Source organism: Pseudopipra pipra, chromosome Z (genome assembly GCF_036250125.1).
Source record: "Pseudopipra pipra isolate bDixPip1 chromosome Z, bDixPip1.hap1, whole genome shotgun sequence".
Taxonomy (NCBI): Eukaryota; Metazoa; Chordata; class Aves; order Passeriformes; family Pipridae; genus Pseudopipra; species Pseudopipra pipra.
This window is the reverse complement of record NC_087581.1, coordinates 60,799,655-60,824,224: the sequence shown is the minus strand read 5'-3', so window position 1 is coordinate 60,824,224 and position 24,570 is coordinate 60,799,655. Positions and strand designations below refer to the sequence as shown.

The 24,570-nt window shown below is 40.8% G+C and overlaps 1 protein-coding gene across 7 annotated transcripts in view; it reads right to left on the bottom strand.

Annotated features, from left to right (window-relative positions):
- Nucleotides 1–24,570, bottom strand: part of PALM2AKAP2 (PALM2 and AKAP2 fusion) — a 269,801-nt gene that overhangs the window by 194,929 nt on the left and 50,302 nt on the right. For 6 of the 7 annotated variants that reach the window (XM_064641776.1, XM_064641784.1, XM_064641785.1 and 3 more), the window contains exon 3: nt 11,482–11,612. In XM_064641776.1, coding sequence (XP_064497846.1) covers nt 11,482–11,612 — 131 coding nt within the window. Of the gene's footprint in view, nt 1–11,481; nt 11,613–24,570 lie in introns of those variants that run through there. The other variant, XM_064641777.1, reaches the window with a different exon arrangement.

Below are 24,570 nucleotides of genomic sequence, written 5' to 3'. Positions count from 1 at the left end.
ATTGTCCTTGCAGGACCAAGTCAATGGCTAGCCCTATGGAATGACCCCTCTGGAATGGCATTTGGAGAATATTCTGGTTTCCCAACAGGGATGCTGCAAGCAAGATGAGACTTACATGCCCAGCTCTGATGGTGATACACTGTTGCTCTGCAGCAGCTGATGCCTGGAATGCATTTCTATATTTGGGAGCCTTTTCTGTCTTTTGGGCATATTCCAGGTGTTCCAAGTCACAAAGCTCAGAGATTATCAGACAAGTCAGAAAACCTTTAGCCTTTCGCTGTGACTTACTAGTATTTCATATTCCCCTTCTATTCTTTTGGAACTGAGAGCTTCATCTTCATCTGTGGTCCCCAGCAAACCTGACCTGGGTTGTTATGGCTGTCCCTTTATCTGATGGACCTAAAGAAAAACATCTCACTGCAAACCAGGCCTGCAGCCCATTTCCTGATTGCAATGTGGGTTCTTGGGAGGATCACTTGTATAAAATTCGCTGTCTTGATCAATAAGGACTCTTAAATTTAAAGAGTGGAAATAAGGCTGAAGATGGACTCACATAAGGAAACGATATTTCTAAAGAAATTTTTAAAAATGCGCAAAAATAAAAAACCTTGTCATATATGTGGCTAGGATTCCAAGACTTAATTAAAAGTTGTTATTTGACATGAGTATTACATGCTCCCCTACCATATGCCTACCTATTACCGGTAATGCAAGTTTACTGGAATATCTGGTCTATTCACATTTTGTGCAGTTCAGGTTCTGTAGGCAAGCTCATGTCTCCCCAGTGGGTTTCCTACATATTAAATGTCCTTTAAATAACTCAACTATAATTCCATCATTTAGGACATTTTCCCTGGGCTATCATCAAAAATGTCAGGGTCTGTGCTGGAAAGCCTTCTGTCTCTGGTGTCTGTTTGCACAGGACAAGCCTTTCTTCTGGTGTTAAAGAGTCCATCAGTTGGCTACAAACTTGACTTATTTACATAATAGATCACTCAAGCTTGGAAAACCTAGGCTCTAGTTCATGCTTCTGGTCCTCACTTCCATTTCTAGTGACAGCTTGTCTTGCTGACTTCCATTATAAAGTCTTTGCAGCAAAGAGTATATATTACTGTGCACAGCACCCAGTGGGGTTGTGGGACCCACCTAGAGATCCAGTAGGAATCCAGGATTCCCGGATCAGAGTGACAGCAGGAAAAAAAGAAGAAATAAAACAAGCCAATGGTTAATGGCGAAGGTAAGAAAAATATCAACACATAAAGGGGATGAACCAATTGTTTAGGAACTGGATTTTGACAGCTGAATTAAAAAATAAAACTCCTCCAGGAATTATCAACTAAAGCTACTCATTTAATTATACAGCTGTGTCACACCATGGGCCTGAGGCACTTAATGCCATGTCTTCAAAAGCACCAGATCACAGCTGCCATTGCAAAACAAGAGAAAACTGTGAAGAATTCTGAAGAGCAAAAATTCAGTCAGGATTCTAAGAGGCATTCGTGAAGTTCCCTTCATACAGTGAAAAGCAATTCCTGTATCAAAGAGCTCCGCTCACATCATGCTAAAAGTGTGGGAAAGATAATAGCACAAATGAACACTGGAGTATGAGATATGGAAGAACTGCTGAAGTACCTTGCTTCAAATAATGCAAGAAATCACTGGTAGAGGCAAGAGTTTAACCCAGGGGTAATTCTTCACATGATCTAATGGCTGATTTCTTCCCTTGAGGCAGTTCCCAGGGACACACTGCACCACTTACATTGCCTAGATGAATGCAGGATGCAAAGACATGGTCCCTATGCCTCTGTCCAGTAGTAACTGACTGCAAACTATTTCATTGAAGTGCTGTTGTTGCCTAGAGGGTAGGCTGTTACTGAAAACTTTTTATTTTAGTATGTTTCCTAGTACAGAGGTAGGTGTACATGATGACAGTAACCTCTGCCTACAGAACTCATTCCATTTAGGTGTTCAGGCTTTTTGCTGATAAAAGCATGAATCCACAAAGGGAAGCTTTGCTTGTATAGCTGCATTAGTAAAAATGTTCTAGTACAGAGTTGGCATAATTTAATAATCTTTTGCATGAAGGACTAAATGCATTTTCCTGGGAATGGAACAGCATGAACATGGTAGTGCTCTGCCAGATCCTCCAGACCAGTTACAATCTACAGCTTTTTGAAATTTCTTTCCCTGCAAATATTCTTTCTAAGTAATTAATGATATTTTAAAGTCATAATCCAAGACTCCAGTTGCTTGACCTTGCTGACCAAACTTGGCAACACATAACAGGCTTTGTTCAGGAGTCCTAATTAAGCTCTGGATGTTCATTACATTGGGATACCTGGTAAAGCTCTGCTTTATGTGACCTTAAACTCATTTTTTTTGTTGTTGGTTTTGCAAAATACCTTTGATTTTTCCTTATTTTCCCCCTTGTTCCCCCCTATTGCTTGGCAGTGCTCTTGAAATCTCTGTTAAGTTCTTTTTCCCCTGTGGCAACAACAATAGGTTAAAGCATACGCCATGCAAGTCTTACTTTGAAATGGTTTTAATCCATGGGCATTTGTTGTATAAATCCTCTTTCTGTCTCCACTTATTACTCCCTACCTCTCCCCAGTACGTTTTGCTGCCCCTGTGCACATCTGTCATACCAAGTCAGTCTTCTACTTTGAGTTTATAGTATTCTGGTGCTGGGTCCCACTTCTCAGTATCCTACACTACAGTCACATGCCACTTCAGCCTGCAAAGCCCCTATTTGTACAAGCATGTTTTACCTTTGTAACATGCTGATCCGAGTGCTCTGAATGTCCTTCATCGTTAATTTGACCTGCATCGTTAATTCATGCGTTATATTCTTGGATGTCTATAAACTTTTTTCCAACACACTGAGCTTCCCTGTTACTGCTTGTTTGCTTTTTTATAGTGAGACCATGATACGTTTGCAAGTAGACTACTGTCTATTCCTGACCATGCCTCCTTGGGACTTTTTTCTTCATCTGCACATTCCCAATGAAATCCATTACACTCATTTCTTTCTTAGCTATCAGGATCCCTGATTGCACATCCAGTCTTTCTTTGCCTTATGTGGACCACCAGCTGGGATTTGCATTACTTTTTGCCTTAGAATTCATATACTGTAGCAGTTAAAATACCCTACAGGGAAGGTGACGTGTTTTTCAGATTTTTTTTTCAGACTGCAGATTTTTTAAAGTCGAGGCTCAGACTGGCAATGTCCACTGGGTGGCTCCAGACACTGCACCTTGCTTCTCCTCTAACTATACTTCTACCTACTCAGTGTCTACACTGCATGTTCTGACCTCAGAATGTTGTGTACACATGTGCATGTTTACCCTGCATGTTCTAGCCTCTCTATGTTCAGCACATGAAGAGTGGTTTGGCAGGGAAGAGTGAAGACCTCTGATTTAAGGTGGAGACTAAACAATCACTGTAAAGCAATAAAATAAATTAATGCTGTTGCCTAGCTTTCTGCTTGCTCTTTGTAAATATACTCTAGGTTTGTAATTTCTTTCAAGATTGTGCACATGTAAGTTAACTCCACACAAGCTTGTCCTCCTCTTACAGAATTTCCATAATTTTATTTTTTCCATCCACCAGCTGCTATATGGACTAAGTGCATGTAAGGAGCTGTGTTGCCAGTACTGCCCTGTGTTAGGGCTGATGCATAAGGAAAGAAAACCAAGCAGCCAACTCCAGCAAAGATAAGCATAACTAGGAAAGGAATGGAGACTAGTCAGTGTTGTTTTAGCCCAGGCAATTATCTCACTTGGCATATGATTAAGATTTAATTTAAATGTAATGAAGTCAACAATTCCTACTCTTCATGCTGCTTCAGGAAACCCTTGTCAGTTCTACTAGGCTTAAAAGAGGTATGAAGGTGTAAAAGAGGTAGATGGCTTTCCATACAGAGGGAGTGTGGATAATCCATGTGCAATGACATACATAAGATATATACAGAAGATAATACATGGACAATGAGGAGATCTCCCCATCTTTCTAACAGCATCAGATGGAGAGTGATGTGCATTTTTTACCCTTGAAATGTTAAAGCCAAGGAGGCTCTGGGGTTTTGCACTTGATAATCTTCCACCAGGTCTCATCTACTACAGCAACAGATACCCAGCTTTGTACAAAATGTCCACTTTATTGAAAGGCTGCAATTACTGAAATTTCATTTTTCTTGCTGAACCTGACCCAGAGGTAGTAATTGACTCTTTCACAAGGGACTGCAGCATGATTATTGTTAACCCATTTAGTAACTGATGGTATTTTACAAGTGTTAGTTTGCCTAAAAGAGGTGTCCTTGAAAACCTGCTTCTTTATGAACATGTCTCTTAATCTATAGCATACTGACATGGATGAAGCGTCAGAATCCCTAGAGGTGGAAATCCCTTGATTTATAGAGGCAGGGTTTTGGAATTTCTTTTATATATGGTTCTCAAATTAGGCAAATGGACCTCTATCAAGGTCCATATACGGTACACGTATTTAAGGAGAATATAGGTGAAGTGGAGGGAGTGTGCTTGAACTGAACAGTCAATCCTTTTCCCTATTTTATAAGATGCATAACAATCATTAAATAACTACAAGCTAGAAATGCATAGGAGATGTGAAAGATCCAGAGACTGCTTACTACTAAACACAGAACATCAGCATTAAAGCAACTGTTAAGGCACTGGCATGTCATTCTACTATTTTAAGTAAGAGCTGAGTTTCAGAGCTGAAGTAGTAAACTGTGTTATTATTTTTAGTGTTGGTTTGTAGTTTCTTTTTTTTTGTTGCATCTGAATATATTATACCATCTAAAAAACCCATGAAACCTATTGCCACTCAGCAACTCTTAGTTCATTGCTCTTCTGAGATCATCTTGCAAGTCCTGAGAAATTCTCTAATCACACTGCAGAGCAGGTTCCTTTCAAAATCTGAGATATCCTATTGTTGAGGTTTTATGCCTGGTTTTGTTTTGGTGTCTATTTTTCTAGGAAATGTATCACATATGAAATACATCCCAGCAAGACCTTAATGGGAGGTAAAGGTTATGCTGTTTTGGAAATCCTTAAGGGCTGCCAAATTGAAATCTACAGAGCTTCAGTATATAAGAACTGATATTGATCAGTCTTAGCTGAGAACCAGACAGAAGACTTGGAGATGAACAGCTGCTCCTGTGAGGGAAGGTTGATATTCTCTCACAAGGTGAGCAGAATTTGAAGATACCGAGTGGCTATGATGAGACATTCTAGGTAAAACCCAAAAATGTTGAATAAACAATGCTCCTCATCATTTTTTCCAGCTGCTATCAGTGTGGAAGTTGGAAAACAGGATGCATTGTTCTCTGCACTAGCATAAGCTTCAGAAACCATTTATATCTCTCTGAAGACTAAGACTGAAGGGAAATGGATGAGACCTTGCTAAGGAGAGGTTTATGACACCTCTGGTCCTGACTTGCACTATCTACTCTAGGGGAGGTCTGAGCAGCTAGTTTCAACATCAGATGATCCTTCTTCTGAAGGATTGCAGACTGCAGTCACATCTGTCTTATGGGCTCTCTGTCCCTCTGTCATGCAAAGACTATTAGTGACAGTCCAAGACAGACTGAATTATATTCAGAGTTACCAGTCTGATACATGCTAAGTTTTTATCCTGGAAAGAAGATGCAGCATACAAACATTGGCATCAGAAAGAAATGAAAGAATGGGCACTGGAAAGAGAGAAAATGCTAAAGGTACAGCAGCTGCAACAACCTCAGCTGAACCACGAGCCTGTATTTGCCAGACTCATCCATGAGTAGAGACTTTAGTGTAGACTCCATCTAGCACCACAGATCTGTGAAATGCTCATAATCTATTAATAACATCTATTAATAAGATTTTATATTCTTCATATCAATTCTGCTTGGTGACACTTTTCTTCTCAGGGCTCAACTCAGACTCTTTGACAACACTCAAATCTGAGTATTTACCTGGAGAGATTCAACTGCAGTAATGGAAGAAGAGGACAATTCTGCCAGCTTTGGAGAAGTTCTACTGCATTTTGGATCTGCTTCTACTTACATTAAGATTTCTGTCTAATACCTGATAAGCAGACTTAGGTCAAGCACAGTAGAACAACAGAGAGCCTTGCACAATCAAGTCACATTTTGCCTGAGAGAGGTGGTGACATCTCTCTTCCTCCAGCACTGGTCATTTCCCTTGTATGCTTCCATACAGCATCTATTTTGGTCCTCCAGGTCCTTTTCTTGGATAGAAGCTGTGCATCTTCTGCAGTTCCTCTCACAGGCATCTTTCAGTTCAGCAGTTTTTTAAAATACTTTACAAGGATTTTGTTTGAAGAACAGCAGCACTCTGAGATGGGAGCTGGGAGGGAGGGAGATTTTGTGGGCATTTACTATCTGCTCTCATTAGCAAGGCAGCAGCAACCAGTAAAGACGTGCTTGTCCCAGGAAAGAGCTATGGTCCAAAGCACAGAGCTTCCCCTCCCATCATTAACACTGGAGCTCTCCCTCTGTGCTGGCCTATCACGGAAAAGTTTTCTCCTAGAGGTGACACATCTGTGGCTCATAACCAGCATGCCCAAGGGTGAAGCACTTCAGAACCCCAAAGAGCTTTTGTAAACGTTAGAACCTTGCTGACAACTGAACAGGCCTGAACGAAGAACAAGGGATACATGTATACCTTGGCTGCTGTCCAGCATTGCTTCACCCCCAAGAGCTGCCACACTGCCAAAATGCACAAGTGTCTCTTATCTGTGCATTTTGGGAATCCAGAATCCACTGGCCTAAGCTGCCTGCCTGGCCCACATGCCCAAAAAGGCTGCTCTGTTAAAGCAATAATTTTTCACCCCTTAGAGTTACTGGGTTGCTCCTCATCCAAGGTGAACAGATGCACTGTTGATTACTGAAGGGATATGCCACTTCGCTGAAGATTTATTTCAGTGAGTTTCTTCACTCCAGGAATCACGACGAGTTCAGTTCTGGTATTTCATGACAGTGTCCATTGTCAAGTATGGAGATATGTTGTCACGGAGTATTTCTTGTTTCCATGATACACAAAAGCTTCAGAACAATGAACACTCTTCACCTTTTGTAGTAAATACAGGCCACCAGCACATCCTATAATTTAACCTACTAAAACAAGATAATTTTGGGGTCATTTAAAATGCTGTGAAGGAACTGCAGGCTTTGGGTGGGCTGCTCTGCTCTATGAATACTGCCTGTTAATACCCAGATGTCAAATGCCAACTTTCCATTCACTGCTGCGAACAAACTAGATTGTCATGCGGTAAAAAATAACCATGGGAGGCATGCAACACACTCCAGGATTTGTTTCACCAGGTTTGTGATTTGGAGAATAAGTTTAAGGGAATGAAAAAAATTTTCACTAATCTTTCACTCATTTACTATCATTTACCCCACATCTAAGGTAGGTGCAGAAAACAGATCACTTTTGCACTGTGTAACACTGTGAAAGAAACTGTGAAATGTCTACTTCCCTCTAACATTGACCCCAGATCTTTAGAAGAACATAAAGATCCTAAATAGCTTTAAAGTTTCTCTGTTCTTTCTAAGTACAGTTTGTGTCAGGAGATATCCAAAATCCAATGGCTTCACTCTGCCATTGATACAATGCTGCCACCAATCTTCCAGCCAAGTTTCAAACATTTAATAATGTTATCCCACTACTGCCAGATCTCCAACCCACTTAAGACTCAATGAATACTGAATAAGGAGTTCAGTCTTCTTGTTAAGCCCACTGGACCAACCACTTTTTTAAAGAAAAGCAAGAGAGAAAGGATTTTTACATGGGGCATCTTGTCTTATTCTGAAGATTGAAGACAGGAAAGCAGGAGTGCTGGAAATCCAGGACCAAACTTAATTTAGCTCTTCTGATTCCTCTATTTTCACTTCACATTCTTGGAAACAAAGGCTGTTTCTAGTGTTCATACATTTCAAAATCTCTAAACATATTAAAATAATCCCAATTGTCAAATCATCATTCTGCCTGTAATCCACCGTCACACCATTCGTATGCCTGCATCTTGTCCTCATCTTGCACTCCCTGGTTTTTAACTTGTAGGTACATCATGTACTTCTAGGTCCTCTTGTTGTTAATTATCAGCATAATGGCTCATTAAATCATTGCACTTACTCATGTCTAAGTTGCATCACGTGCACATGTCCTTGCAAGCTACAAGCTTAAGTATATGATTTCTTGTATCATGATGTCATGGAAGCCTAGTAAATAAGAATCAGTCTTTACATCCATGCATTTTTACTGCCTCAGTTGAAATTAAACAATTCCCACACAAAGGAGAACTGGGTATACTAGCTTAAGAATAAACACTACAAGCATGTTTACATCTTGCAAAACATATGATTTTAGGGGGAAAAATCACTTAAAACTGAATTAGAGAAAGAAATACTCTACCAAAGCATTTTTGTTAAGCGAAAGACCTTTAAGACCACCTGAAACCCACTGCTAGCTCTCCTGTTTCTCCAAGATAGACGTATTTGCCTTTCTGGACAGAACAGACCTACATGAACCCACATCCTCATTTAGGAGTGTTAGTCTGGTCTCAAAACACCATCTCCTTCAGTTTTCTGTTCCAAGCATCACAGTTCATTCAGCTTGTCAGACCTATTGTTTACAGTGGGCCTGCAAACAAAGATAGCTATTTCTCTTGTACTACAGCTATTCATGTAGTAAAAGTAGAGATGGAAAGAAGAAATGGTGCTCTCTATGCTGGTGATGGGATGTTCTGCTTCAAGAGAAAGGGAATGACTGCATGTTCTTCTTTGTTAAAGAAGGGTACCGGGCACTGGCTGCCAGCACCTGCCAGACTGTAAGGACCAAAACTCAGCTGTCAGCAGGAAGGAGTTTGATGGGATTGAGCAGCAGGCCTTGGGCAACAGGGCTGAGAGAAATCGCATCACCTGAGGACCAGACACTTCTTCACAGGACCTGTTAATATTTTGCTATGTTGATTGTTCTGTCTCCCTCAGCAAGACATAGAAAGACTTTGTGATGATGTTATCAGACCATGTAGAAACCTCTTTGTTCTCCTCCCCCTATGTGGTCCTAGCTAAGGGATAATATTAACCACTTTTGTAACTGTAGCAGAAAATTGTGTAATCCTCTAGTTAGCATAATCCATCCCCTAGTTAGCATAACCCATCCTCCTCATTAACATGTCCTGCCTCCAAGACCCTTAAATTGTGAGATGCATGTTCAATAAATATTCCAGTTTCTAGCCCCGAATTGGGATTGATTAGTTATTGACCTCCTACACTGGACATTGAACATCATGAATGAGCTTCACCCTGCTCCTAGAGTAAATACAAAAGACTTCATATATTTTCCAGCATGTGTGTCACAAAAACTCTTCATAGACATATTGATGCTGCAGCTGCTCTGTGCTGGGATGTACGATGCAGTGTGGCTCTAATGAATATGCAACATCCACAGCACAATGGTCATACAGTCCCCTGGCATCAACACTATGGTTGGTCTTGCAGTCTCCTGGTGAACCAGCTTAGTCTGTCCTCTGTCACCCTCATTGGAAGGGTTTGGGCTTTTTCACAGGGTTCCTTTGGATAGTACAGAGTGGACTTCCAAAGGGCCATCGAGCCCCTTCAAATGTGAACAAATGAACTGTAATCCTCCCTTCTGATTCTCTCCTGGGAATGCAGAGGGAAAATGTAGTGCATAGGCAGTAAAACAATACTTTCAGGATGAGTCCTTCTACTTCACTCCTCTGGATAATGTGCTTGACATGTCTTTCTTCTTCTTCCCCCTTCTACAGCTCTTTACCTTCTCAGCCTATTTTGATGGGCTCTGGATGAGTCATGTTGTCACGGATGTAAATTGCAAATAGACTAATGACCTCAACCTTTACTGTCTCATCTCTACAGTTCAGATGTAACACCTTCTCATTTAAATTAAAATACTTTTTTACTGTCTTTGGAATTCCCCTTAGAAAGACAACAAGGAAGTTAAGCATGTTAGCAAGGCTGTCACACAAACATCCCTTCAACTCAGGGGCAAGCAGCTGACTTATTGACAGATAGGTGGTCACAGGAGAAGAGAGCTCTGTTACCTTCAAATACTCAAACAATTGATTTCATGGTTGCATTTAAGGAAGAAAAAAAAGCAAACCACAGGGACAAGGTTTTACACAGTTGTTCATCTTGCATTTTGGACTAATTAAGCAAAGCAAGTTTCACTGTGTTCAGTGGTGGTAGTCCTATAGTTGAAACTAGGCACTATCTCATGTGTTTTGCTGAATGGGGTCAGAACACAGCACCTTGCAGCATTCCATACTAGATGAAATATGTACCTATTTCTGAAGTACGATCAATGTATTTTTTCATCTATGACATTAATTTATGAAGTAAAATATCACGTAGTATAGGAAATCTAAAAAAATCTTTCTTGCCTTATGTTACCACAGATGTAAAAGAACAATAGGTATTCTTAGATCAATTTCAATTAATAGCAATCACAAGTCAGAGACCAGTAGCATGAAGCAATTCTAACATTCATGCCGATCTACCACTTCCACAGAGAAGTCATTTAGCATCATCCAAGCTTAGGGTGGATCTGCTTGTGTGTATCCCCAAAGAAACATTCTCACTGATTTTTAAAAAAAATTTCATAAGAAGCCTGTCATAAGGCAAATTGAGTTCACCAGATTCTAGGTTAATACCGCAGCCCTTAGATGACTGCTCCTATTTGCTTTTTCTCTGTCACTTGTATGCCTTAGATGACAAATTTGTAAAAGCTGTGTTGCCAAGTTTTACCAACTTTTGTCAGCTCAAAAACCTCTAAATTGACATCAGCTAAATGGTAGAAACAGCTCTGGAATTTCTTCTGTGAGGAATAAAAGCATTTTCCTTCTGAGGTTTAGAGCTTATTGTTTGTGGCAAAACAAGGGGAAACACAAAAAAAGAGGACAAATATCAACTCAGACTGCAATGGTAAACTGATAAAAGGGAATAATTCTAACACCCAAACTTTGCTTCTGAAAGCAGTAGGTATTTGATCTGCTGGTGGCATCTGCTGTTGCATTTCAAAAAGTCATTTGCACCAGTGAAAAGTGAGTGCAAAAGAATGCTGCTCCCTTTGAACTCCTTTTGGCTGTAGGAGGTGTAAAGCAATGGAGAATCTCTTGAGTGTTGATCAAGTCATACATGTGTATCTGAAGAGGCAACTCAGCCTCTTTTTAACTTCCTCATGAAAGTAATCCATAAAAGTTGATTAAACACAAAGATAACACAATGGCTCTATCTTACAAATCATGGACATTTAGGAGACAAATTTTGGGCATGTTTGGCTGTACTTGTGACTGCCTCTTACACTCTTCTCTGGGCGGCTGCCATCAGCTGCTGCCAGAGTTGGGGACCCAGGAAAGGAAAGCCCCCAGCCATAACAAGAGTGACTGTTCTTAGGCAAAGCTAAAGGCAACTGTCTCTACCTGTGTATGTTTTCTTCCAGCTTTTTCACCTTCAGCTCATCCTCTTCTGACTGCCTCCTTCTGGCTTCTTCCTCTTCTGCAGAGCCAGCAGGAATTCCCTGTAGCAGCCATTTTTCCCGAAGAGCTTTTGACTGTAAGGTAAAAAAACCCATATCTTAGGATCAGATTGAACAAAAAACCATCTGGATATTGAGAAGGAGCTGCCTTCACTTCTGAATATTAGACTGTCCCCACTGAATTTCTGGTTACTGCCTCACCCTGGTTGTTTAATCCAGCTGCAGCTTTTCCAGGAGAGTTCACTAGTGGAGGTGCACTGGTTGGAAGCCATCCTTTACATTGCACATCTGTGGTCCCTGTTTGGCAGAAATCCTGCCAGAGGAATGTGGCAGATCAGTTGGCAGACAGGACAAGCACCTGTTGTATCAGGAGCCCAAAGCTAAGCAGGACTTTGCCCCTTGGCAAAAAGAAAACTGAGATGTTGGAAAAAAAGGTCAGCCAAGGGACTAACCAAACATGTCCCTTGCATTGATCAGTAAAGGGGAGACTTAGTTTTGAATCTGCGAAGTGATTGTCAATGCTAGTTCAAGGAACCAGCTCCTCTCCTGTGAAGAGGAGTTAATAAGGAAATGATCAGTTCAAGGAAACTGGATTTCAGAGGCAACCCCAACGTGCATGTGTGCCTTTTCAATGCCATGTTGTTGTTGGAATGGAACTTGACTTGAGCAATCTATGTATAAAGGGAAAATATTTACCACCAAAAGCAGGCTTCCAACCTTGCCCAAAATAGAAAGATTTTTGACATGACAGACAAGGCTTTCTGGCTAGTTTTTGAGTGTATTTATAGACATAGTATCTATGCACAAACTATTCTTGTCACTCCATAACCTATTTGACATCAGGTAATTAGATTTTAGTAAGACAGCAGACAGAAAGCAACACAAAACACACAAGCAAATGATACTTTATAAATTACTCCACCTTTCACTGACTTTAACTGTGCTCTGCATGAGAGGGTTTTTAGGTGAATTTAAAGTGATATCTATATAAATTAGGACATCTGCATGACAGAAAAGGTGTCATGCTCTTGTCCCATGAAGTCACATTCAACAGTTGGACCTGCTGGTGCTGGTGACGTTCTTTACCTAGTTGAACTCAGCTTTGCTCATGGCCTCCAAGGTGTTAGTTCCCAAAACATTAGGAATGGCTGTCTCCAGCCACAGCTTCTGCAGTTTTCTACTCCTTTTGTTGGCATTACCATCTGCTAGTGTTTTCTGCCACATTTCATGGGCTGGTAGTGAAATTTTTCTGTGCCATCTTTGCTTTCGTGTTCAAATGAGCTGATTACTGGATAGAATTTTCATCAGCTCATTCAAACTCACTGTGCTATTGAGGACTCCCAAGTCATCACATGTACCAAGAAGCAAAGTGAGAGAGCCAAAGATGGATTTACAGCTCTTAAGGTGCTAAGTATTTAACAACCTGTGCTTTGGCATTTAAAAAGTCTCAGTAGCACAGCTTAGCAGGTACCTGCTGGGCTAGATGTAGCGCAAAGCCTTGTGGAGGTTAACTGCTCTTCCGCAAATGGCTGACTTTTCTTTGAAATGTGGACCAGTTGGATGAGGAATTATGTTGCTGCATGTATCATATTTAGCTGTAGTCTCGAATCTACAACCTGGAGTGATACTCAGTTGGAAAAAAACTCCCAAGTTTCTAAAGACCACACTCTGAAGATGAAGGCAGTCTTCTCTGTTTTAAACCTGTTTTAGACGTAGCTCCAGCAGTGCTAATAAAGCCTTTGACAAAGTGCTGCTTGGACAGCACTGAAGACATTCAGTTAGCAGTCACTCCTCATTTGCTACAGGAGGACAGACAAAATCCAGGCGTATTTCAATGTGCTTTTACAGAGTCTTCATGCTATGCTCACACATGGAGAAGCCGGTCCCTTCAGTATAACTGCTGTACACAAAATACTTTGTTGAGCTTTTGTTTTAGTCTCTGTTTATGTGAAATACTTAAGCTACAATATCACATGGTTTCATTCTTGCAGAAACTTCTTTTTTTTTTTTGACCTATTAATAGCATGAATTTGAAACTGGAAAATATCAATGGGATTTTTAAAAAGACATATTTAGAGACAAGAATGCTATGATCTACTAAAAATCCTCCCTCTTGGGTGAAATGTCAGCATATTTTATATAAAACAGGAAAAGTAGTAGCTTTGATGTTTCTGACTTTCCTTTTTAAGATGAAATTTAAGGCATTTGTTAAATACTATACCAAGGAATTTAGACAAGAAGGCCAGGAAATGGAAACACATATAAGAAGCATTTCTTATAATGCAGAGAGTCTATCTGGCAAGCTGTTGAGCTTGTGCATATTTATACACTCACTGCAAATACAACAGGCTAACAGGCAGGTCCACATCAGGGGGTGTTGGTCAAACATCTTGCCATGCAGGAAACATTTTCTCCCATGCCAGATGACTGGCATAGTGCTGAAGCAGTGGGCAGGGGTGGAAGAATCTCTCACCTGCTTTTAGCAAACATTTCCCAGGGCATTTTCATCAGAAACATGTAGGGAAGGCTCTGGGACACATGATGAGACCAAGGGTAGGTAGGGCACAATAGGTAGGGCTGTGCTGGGCGCCTGGGCACAGCTCCTGAGTACGAGACAGTCTAGTGAGGCAGACAACATCAAGACAGCCCAGACAGATGCAAATGAGAGTCAGATGTGGCTTAGAAACAAAAGAGTTTGCTGCCATCTGTCCTCCACAGCCATGAAATCTGGGTTATGCTTCTTAAAAAAAATCTTATCCCAGGACAAATAGGAGGTGTTTCTCGAATGTGCTAAAAGCAGAGGACTTGCATGAGGATGGAGCCCAAAAATACCTATCTGTATGAGCTACCCCTGCTCAACAATGTTGTGCATTTGCTTTATGGTCTGTGACTTAAACAGCCAAAAGCACTAGTATTTCAGCATTTATTCTTCATTGTCTGGTTTAACTCTCTACTGCATCTTGGAGCTCCCTTTATGCACCAAAGTTGTGCTGTATGATTAAGTGCTGTCAAAATTGTAGAAGGCTCCAAGAGTTGCCTGGCACTTCACAGTAAAAATACAGGTATTTGTACAGCTCATTCCAATACTGAAATATGTGAATATTATGAATATAGTGTTGTACTTTCAGAAGGCACTGCTTTACTGATACAGCAACAGCTATGCTATGTACAGTCTGGTGTAAGTATTCCTTCATTTACTACAAGAGAACAATTTGTTCTGGGTTAAATCCTTCAGCAGAAATTAGATCATGTCATTAAAAAGGCTTGCTGTTACTGAACTGGAAAGGGCACTGATCTTGCGATGCTCTAGATAGTCACTGCTCTCAGGTGATTTGGTTTGTCTGCACAGAACTGAGATTGAAAGATAACTGGCAGCTCCACTCTGTTTAATTTGTTAAAACTTTGGAATACAGAGTGGCTTTTGCACCATGAAAAAAGGAAAACACCGAAGTCACAATTATGTGAAGAGAGCATGGTGAGGGCAGAAATAAGTGAACAGATGTTGGACAGGACAGAAAGAAATCGTACCAAATGTTTGAATGAGTAGACACAGTGTTGACCATAAAAGTAGTGCACAGCAATCTTACGTGCTATTTATTCCAGTTTCATGCTTCAGGACAGTAAAGCCTGAGGGCTTTAAGTTGTTTACTTTTAGTGCTAGCAAGGAAATAATGCATAGCTTCTCAAATGCACTCAGTAGAATTAATGCTGTATGCAAAGAAAATCTTTACTTTCAGTAAAGCTGCATTTTGCTTTAATATTGCATCAAAAGTTTAAGTATCAGGGGACATTTTATTACAGCAAGTAAAACTTTTTACCACCCTTTTCATATACCATTATGCCTATTCCATGTCACTTCTTGACTCCCTGCTTTGTGCAAGTTGATTAATTCTAACCACCGGTCTTGCTGATTTCAAACCAACTTCCATAAAGTTTCTCATATGAATAACACATTTCCAGTCCCACATACAGTATGACAGTGTCTTAACCTGAGACCAGATACATTTGCCAGACTTGCTATTTGACATTTTATGACAACATAAAAACAGTCCTTGCTGTGCTGCTACCTTTTAAGGTAGTTCCTTCAAAGAACTCTGGGTGTTTTTTGTGTTTGCAAGTTCTTAGAGGGGCAATCAGTACTATCTCTTCCTGAAAGCAGTGCTTGCTAAAGTGGAGCACTTTTCTGTCTGCTAGGGAATTTTCAAGGAAGATAATAATCCTGAGGAGAAACAAAGTTCAAAAGTTGACCCAAGACAGCCTCATCCAATAAAATGTGCTTGCTCTTGAGAAACATTTCTGGATGTGGACTATTGAGGGTAATGATGGTCTTCTCTGTCACAGAAAACAGGCAATAATCATAAAATCAAAAAATACGCTCAGTTTTAAGGGACCCACAAGGATCATCAAGTCCAGCTCTTAGCCCTGCACAGGACCATCCCCAAGGGTCACACCATGTCTTTGAGAGTATCATTAAAATGCTTCTTGAATTCTGTCAGGCTTGGTGCTGTGACCACTTCCCTGGGGAGGCTATTCCAGTGCCCAACCACCCAGTGGGTGAAGAACCTCTTTCTAATCTCCAACCTAAACCTCCCCTGCCATAATGATCCCTGATGTAATTCCACTGCAACCAATAGGACAACATCAAAGGCACTTTTACTGAAAACTTTGCCAAATTGAATTTTTGCCAAGTCTTTGCATTTTGAGGCTTGAAGATCATGAGACATTTACAAATTATAGCGGAATTATTTTTTAAAATGAAATTATTTTCTCTCTCTATGCATTCAGTATTTGTCTTGAAAAAACATGAATTTAAAAGGTTAGTTCCCCATATTCTCAAATCTGCATATAAACAGCCTATGCCCTACTAAAAGAGTGCAACAGACCTCTTCTTTTACCTGTCAGTGTGAGTCAGATATTACCCCCAAATACACTCATTAGGGTGTTAGCATAACTGGCTGCATTTCAGATTGGCTCTTTGCATTTCAGAAAGTTCCCTGAGTATAAAGAGGGTGAGGTTTTCAGGCAGATCTGGAACTCTGGAGGCAGCAATGAGCCTGACTTCACTGTTTGGCAGCTACCTGGAGCCCCCATCCAGGGACTGCAGGTTTGTCACCCGCTGGATCAGTTACAAGAGGGAAGGCTTTCCAGGGCAGCAGAGCCTACTCTGCTTACGCATGCTCACGAGCATCTGCCCTGATAAAACTGAGTTTGCAAGAGACACAAGTGTAGGAATGACCACTACTAAAACTTTTCTGGGATTGCTCCCTTGTCCTGCCTACCTTGTTCCTGTAGCCACTCTGAATACTGCATCTCTTGCTTGCCATATTTTTGTGCAGCTTCCCCGATCATCCAGCTGGCCCTAACCCAGCTAGTACAGGCTACCCAGCATGTCTGGGTCTGACCTGCTGATGCGCAGCAGTGTTGCCAGCACTAGCAAAGAGGTTACTGGGACACGTACTGAAATTATAGAAAGACTTGTTCCTTTGCCAGCAGGCCTTCCCTTGCCTTCCAAAAAAAAGACAAAAAAAAAAGATTATTTGCATGGCTGCAGCATAAGCAGGCATGTTAGATGCCCTTAACCATTTATGACTAAACACGCAAATGCAGAGAGGAGCTGTAGGCAAAAGCTGAATGGGCAGGTAGGTCCATCTCGAAATAAATAGCTTCTCAAAATGTATTCCCGAGTGATGCTGTAGTATTTAATCTTCCATTAGGCGAATGAAACAGTCTGACTCTGCCCAGATTGATGCAGAGTTTTGCTATGTGGGTTTTCATTGTGAGAGAATCTGCTTGCAAAACAAAAGAGAGGTGTGGTCCTCAGCAAACACAAGAGATTTAACTCTGCTCTGCTGCAAGATGGATGTGGCCTTGTATGGTATGACTGTCCCTGGAACAGGACAAGCAGCCATTTCCAGTTTGCTGGTATGATCTGGTTTTGCGTAGCAGCAAAACTTTTTGTTGCCTTTCCAGTTATCTCAGACACTTATTTTAGCCTAAAGAGCATGCCTGCATGATAGATGGATATGATTCAAGGATTGCCCAGATTAGGGAATTAAACCAAGCTGAAAAACTTGTAGCTGGATTGTAGTCTTTACTTCAATCACAGTGCCATAGCTCAGATAAGTATGATTCAACAAAAAAGCTATGATAGCTGGTGAAGCTTAGCCAAGCCAAGAGCAAACAGCATGTTTATAAAGCAGATTAAATATTATCCTGCAGAGTTGCAAGGTTGTTGTTGTTATTCTTTGTTCAGGAAATGAACAAAACATTTCTTAGAAATATCTTAAGGAAGTGACATCTTAAAATTTTTTTAAGGAGCTTACATTTAGTCCAAGAATTGCAAAGATTTTCCAGCAGTTGGTTAATGTGTATTCATCACATAGAACATTAAAACACATTAACTTAATTTTTTCCAGCTTATTTAGATGTGGTCACCACAATTGACAACCTTTTGTAACCAGTCATTAGAGACTGATGGCTTAACCTCTTCCTAAGCTTCTTCTCAGCCACACAGGTACAGGTAACTTGTCCAAGTTTTTCCTTTTCATAAAACCCTTACTGCAGTGGACCACCAAGGCCAGGATCTCCAAGGCAGTCTACTCACCAAAGGGACTAGTGCTCTGCCTGTCCCCAAAGACCCCTGTATCCTCTTTCCCTATAGCTCCTGGAGTAACAGAGTTTTGCTAGTGCATCAGTGAGTCACCAGGCTGGGGGTATAAAGGGGGTGCATATCAGGAGATGAGGAAATAAATAACAAAAGAAGCAAGTAAGTAAGTAAATAAAGATAAACAACAGACACTATTATAACTACCACATGGAATCATGACAGCCAAAAGACTTTGCAGAAATAATCTTTCCCTCTTGTTTGCTTGCTGTAGCTGGTACATTTGACTGCCCTTCAGCTCCCCTGAGTATTTACTCAGCCACTGCTTTTTCTCAAAGCACACGTTCAGCACAGCAACAGAGCAGACAGGAACACGTTAAACAGTGCAACATGACTGCAGAAACGGGTGAGGGAAGACTGAGAAAGTTGGCATGATTTGTGCTCACTTGGGGAAGGGCTGCGTCTTGGCTTGGTGCCCCCATGGTAAGGCAAAGGGCTGTGACAGCACAGCTTCAGTGTGAGCTGGAGCTGCAGATGCACAGAGAAAGCATGGCTATGGCAAGTGATCTGGGGGGTGGGTATGATGATAGCTATAGACAGCTTTTTCATGAAGGTCTCGTGCTTTGTCTGCTTAAAAACTCACAGGAACTGAAACTGCAGCTGTACATAAATGCCCAATTAGGAAGTTTTGCAGGAAAAAAGCATCAATCGGTTTATGTTTTCAGAGTAAACTTCCCATTTATTAGCAAGATCATCACTGTAAATATTTTGTGTGCATTGCTTTTAAATTGTTCAGGTCCCATTTATTTAACTTTGTAAATCAAGTAGACAGTTGTTTCCACACAAAGATGAAGAAGATGAACTAAAACCCAAGCTGTTTCGGCTGCAAGGAAACCTACCACAGCAAGAGACATTGTCAAGACTCTAAAGTAGGTAAGAAGTCTGTGTCTCTCTTGTTAGATCATTCATCAGCTACAGAGCCCTGTCTGTACAGACTAGTTTCAGTGAAGGGGATCACAGGTAAAGCACGATACAAGGTAAAAATTTCTAATAATCATTATAGAGTTGAGATGAAATTGAGGCGAAACAAAATGAACAATAGGGTGACAGTTAAGTCAAACACAGGTTCTTTTCCTCATACATTTTCTAAGCATCCAGGCTACCAGGAAGTTTTGCTTGAAGTAACAGGTGAAATCAATCACACATATACCTCAGCTGGAGAGTTGGGGGTTATGCTGGAGAGTTAGGGTTTATTTTTCAGTATGTCTCTTTAGGAAGTCATTTAAATTTTCAGACTTCTTCATGGCAAGATGATAATGATGGCTCTGTGCAATTGTTTGGTATCTCACCTGTGGCAAGGTTAAGCGTCATGATGAGAACAGACCATAAACAAGCGCCATTGGCTGCTGCAGGAGTGAGGAGAGGGATGAGGCGATGGGCTGTCCCAGCAGTGCAGGGACACAGCTTGCAAAAGGGGATGCTGCAATGACAATGCTGGCCTGACCTCAGAGCAGGTTTCCCAAAGGAAGTGTGGGATTTCTAATTCTGGGCAGAGTCCGAATGTAATGGGATGAGGATGGGCATGGGACAAACCTGCTTCTGTTGGCAGGAGCACAAGGAGACCTCCAGGGTTGCCTCACACATAAATTATAACTCCATGAGACCTTCTCTGATTCCCAGAGAATTTTGGAGGTGGAATAAAAAATAGCTTCAAGCTAGCTGAAGTTTCTGGACTTCATGTGGCTGGACTGAAAAAATTGAATAAGACCCCCTTTTGCAGATACTCCCATGAAAAGAATTTGATCACACTTTTACCTCCTGGTGCCAGAAATTTAGGTATGCTTTGGTTTTCCCTGAGTATTCACTTCATTTTTTCAAAGGAAGTAAAGTATGGTTGTGAGAAAAGTAAAAATAATTAAAAAATAATCCTTTTTGGAATAATGAACAGTCTCAGATTTCTAAAATTGTCAGACGTCTTCCCCCCAAACAAATAGGCTTTGTAAGTTATCATCATTACTACACAGCCACAATTGTTTTTACTATTGTCTCCCGAAAGAATAATTTCTTCTCTAACTTCAATCTGTCCTTGGCTTCAGTTTATCACTCCTTTCCACGCACACATGTAAGTCAAAAGAGGCAAAAAGAAAAGCTATATTTCAGAGATTCCTTTCTTTTCTAGTCTTAAAGTTTTTTACATTCATTGTTTTAAAAAGCTGGATTCAAGTAATGTGAACTCATTTTTGAGCATGTTTCAGGCCATTGGGAGGGTCTGGGGTTGAAGTAAGGTAAGCATCCTTCAGCTACTTTGACACAGTTCTGGCTAAAGAAAAATCTGCCAGAGTGGCTATGAAGTGCTAGAAGGACCTGGTTACTGGTTAAAATGTAAGTGCCAAGTGTTTCAAGGCAGTCCTGCCTGTATGGGTTCATACCAGAATAATTACAGTATACTCAGTTGTGTTTCAGTGACGTGAAAGCAGATAAGAAACATCCGTTAAACGACTAGAGCTCTCATCTTTCTGCAGTCGTCAGTTTGTGTAGCTGGCCTGGATATTCTATTATGACTAAAAGATTTTAACTGGGGATAGTTACTTTGTTTTCTGACTATTTGAAAAAAAAAAAGCATACAAGGATTTTTTTAAAACCCTCTTTTCAAAGTGGTACTTCTCAGCAAAGATATCTTAAGGTTTCATACTCTCTAAGAAATACAGATAGAGCAGAGCCCTAAACAGTTATGCTGTGCAGTCCTATTCCTTCTCCCACTCCCTTTGTGGCTTAATAAATCTGGATTTCTCTTCTGGATCATAAAACAGGTTAGCAGAGAGGCAGAGTGCCTCTCAATTCTCAGTTTAAATTCTAGTGGTAGACAAACTTCCCAGGGTAAGGTGGGCATCAGCCCAAAGGTGCTAATACACATAATGGGACAAACAGGGGTCCCCTGTGATCTCAAAATACAAATTTCTCTCCAAATTAGCTTAAACCTCTCCATGCCCCAGAACTTCTGATAAGACTCTCTATAGACAGACAGAAGTGGCCTCATGTTCACAAACCCCCCTCATGGGAGACTTCAACCACCCCGGTATCTGTTGGAGAGACAACACAGAGAGGGCATAAGCAATTCAGGAAGTTCCTGGAATGCCGTGATGATAACTTTCACCTCCAAGTGACAGAGAAGTCAAGATGGAGAGGTGCTATGCTGGATCTTGTTCTCACCACCAAGAAGGGACAGGTGAGAAATATGAAGCTCAAGGGCAGATTGGGCTGCACTGACCATGAAACAGTGGAGTTCAAGTTTCAGGGAACAGCAAAGAGGGTGCACAGCAAGCTCACTACCCTGGACATAAGAGAGCAGACTTTGGCCTCTTCAGGGATCTGTTTGACAGACTAACATGGGATAAAGCTCCGGAAGAAAGAGGTGCCCAAGAAAGCTGGTTGATATTTAAGAATCACCTCCTCCAAGCTCAGGAGCAATGCATCCCAACAAAGAAGAAAATGCCAGGAGGCCTGTGTGGATGAACAAGTTGCTCCTGAGCAAACTCAAACATGAAAAGAAAGCCTACAGAGAGTATCAGCAAGGACACCGGCCTGTGAGGAATACAAAGAGATTGTTCAAGCACCCAGGGATCACGTTAGGAAAGCTAAAGCCCTGATGGGATTAGATATGGCCAGGGACATGAAGGACAACAGAAAAGCTTCTACAGATATGTCAGGGATAAAAGGAAGACTAGGGAAAATGTGGGGCCTCTCTAGAAGAAAACGGGAGTCCTGATCACCTGAGACATGGAGAAGGTTGAGGTACTCAATGACTTTTTTGCGTCAGTCTTCACGGGCAAGTGCTCCAGCCTGAGACACAGAAGGCAAAAGCAGGGATTGGGAGGAGGAATAACCACCCACTGTAGGAAAGCATCAGGCTTGAGAGCACCTAAGGAACCTGAAGCTGCTCAAGTCCATGGGATCTGATGAGACATCTGGCAGAAGAGGGAGCTGAGCCATTATCCACCTTATTTGAGAAGTTGTGGCAGACTGGTGAAGTTCCCAGCGACTGGAAAAGCGGAAACATATCCTCCATTTTTAAAAAGGGAAAAAATAAAGAAGACCTGGGCAATGATAAGCCAGTCAGTCTTATCTCTGTCCCTGGTGAGATAATGGAGCAGGATCATCCTGGAAACTATGCTAAGGCACATGAAAAACAAGGAGATGATTGGTGACAGTCAACATGGCTTCACTAAATCATGTCTGACAGATATGGTAGCCTTCTATGACGGAGCCATAAAGCATTGGTGGATAAGGAAAGAGCAACAGATATCATCTTCACTGTCTCACATCTCTAAACTAGGTTTTGGGAAATACTGCGCTGACCCTGTAAGGAATCGAGACTGTATGACATCATCAAACTTTTTTGTGTGTTTGACTGAGTTGCCATTTGGTTTAACGATTAATTTACTTGAAAATCCTAAAGGGAATCATGGCAAAGAAGTAACAAGATTCCTTCATTGGCAAAAGTTATCTCTGTTTTTCCACAATGTTGTATATATAGAGAGAAAGACAGATACACCTATTAACATTTTCTGACAGCAATTATTATAAGAATAGAATAAATTGAGGATAACAATGTAACTGTGGAACTATAAAATTAGAATTTATTTATAGAAGAGTTAGTTTCAGCTAAAACCATACTCTAACAAAATCTCCTAACATAAAAAGGCTTTCCTTTCCTTTAGAGTAGAGATGCAATTATGTTAGAGATTGTGTTCATGAACTGCAGTCTTTAGGAAGCAAACGTTAACAAAAATAGGTCCCTAATATTTATACCACTCCAGAACTAAAATAACTGTGGAAATGGATTTATTGTAATAGTTAAAGTAACTGCAGTGAAGTGATTTTTCATCCAATTAGGAGGTTTTGTGCTGTTTATTTTATTACCATCGGCCACCAAACAGAGCTACAGTAAACAATTATAGAAATTCTGTTCAACTAACTACAGAGGCAGCCAGATCTTGGAAGAAATGCTTCTACCCTGGAGTTCATTTGAAATAGTAAACATCTCTGTTAAAACAGGCCTCCACAACTGCTGCCTATCTGAACAAGTTAATAAAAATGTTGTTGCTCATAGGTTGAACCTTCTGTTCAACTATTCAATCAAAATAAATTTTTATCTTTCTCCAGAAACCAAATCATTTTGATGGATACTGCAGACAGTGTATTTGGACTGTGGACAGGGTGTTTGGTGTAAGGTGAATTTTGACCACTTCTCTGATTTTAAACTACAGAAGCTGGTAGCACTTCCAATTCCCATGGACATGGCAAGCCCCATTTGTAGGCATATAGCCAAGAAACCATTAAGGGGTGAAGTTGAAACTCTGTCTTGTTAAAAACACAACAAAATTGACCTTGTATTATATGAAGGGAAAAGCATTATTTTGGCATTAGGGACTGGAGCGGGGGGAGGTTAGGAGAACTCTTCTAAATTGCCTCTTATTAGAGTAAACAAACCTGTTCAGTCTCAAAAAATGGGGCTTCAAAGCATCTTTATACTTTTTCCCACACCAAGGGCCTTTCCAATGACGCATCTGATTGCAAGGTAGACAAATACTCCTCCTGCCTTCAACAGAGAGCCCCAGTGGCCTGGAGGTACTACATGGGCACTCTGTGTCCACCAACGTCCGTACTTTGCAGTGATTCGCTTTCACTGTCAGCAAGAAGGGAATTCAGCTTTTAGATCCTATACTACCCTGGATTCTCTCCTACTTCAGATTTTAACGCTCGGAAGGTTTCACTTGATTAACTCTGAATCTCACACAGACCGTCAATAGCTGAGCCACATTTTTGTCCTACATCCTCAGCCATAAAGCCACCAGCCTCATTCTTAAGAGCCTTTGCAACATGTGTTGCCAAAACCTTGCTCACATTCAGCTCTGACTTTTAGTGGTCTAGTATTTAATGGGCTGCTCTGCCTAAAACAATGGGCAGCAGCTGCTGCTGCCTTATTTTCAGTCAGATATGTAACTAGGGAAAAATGAACTAACTGGTGGTAAAGTCATTTTGTCAGAGGTCTAATTAGCATCAGCAACTTGAAAACTGTAGGTAATACAGCATAAACACTTGCAATAAACTGTTTCCATTAGATATTTTTCCAATATGAATAAAATTGTCTGAAATTATCAGAAATGCTGTAGCTTCCAGAACCTTTATGAGGTAACTAGACGTGCTGTTTTACACAGTGTTATTTTAGAATGCAAATTACTCCGACATTTCACAAAAATGAAGCAAATCCATTGAATACTGGTTGTCTTTGGGTGAATTCAAGCTCTTATGCTTGTGGGATCAACTCAGACACTGCAGACACAGGATTAACCCAGATTTTTTTTTCAAAGGTTTCTTCACAGCAGATTTTAATGCACACTGATATGAAATCCTTACACTCTACACAGA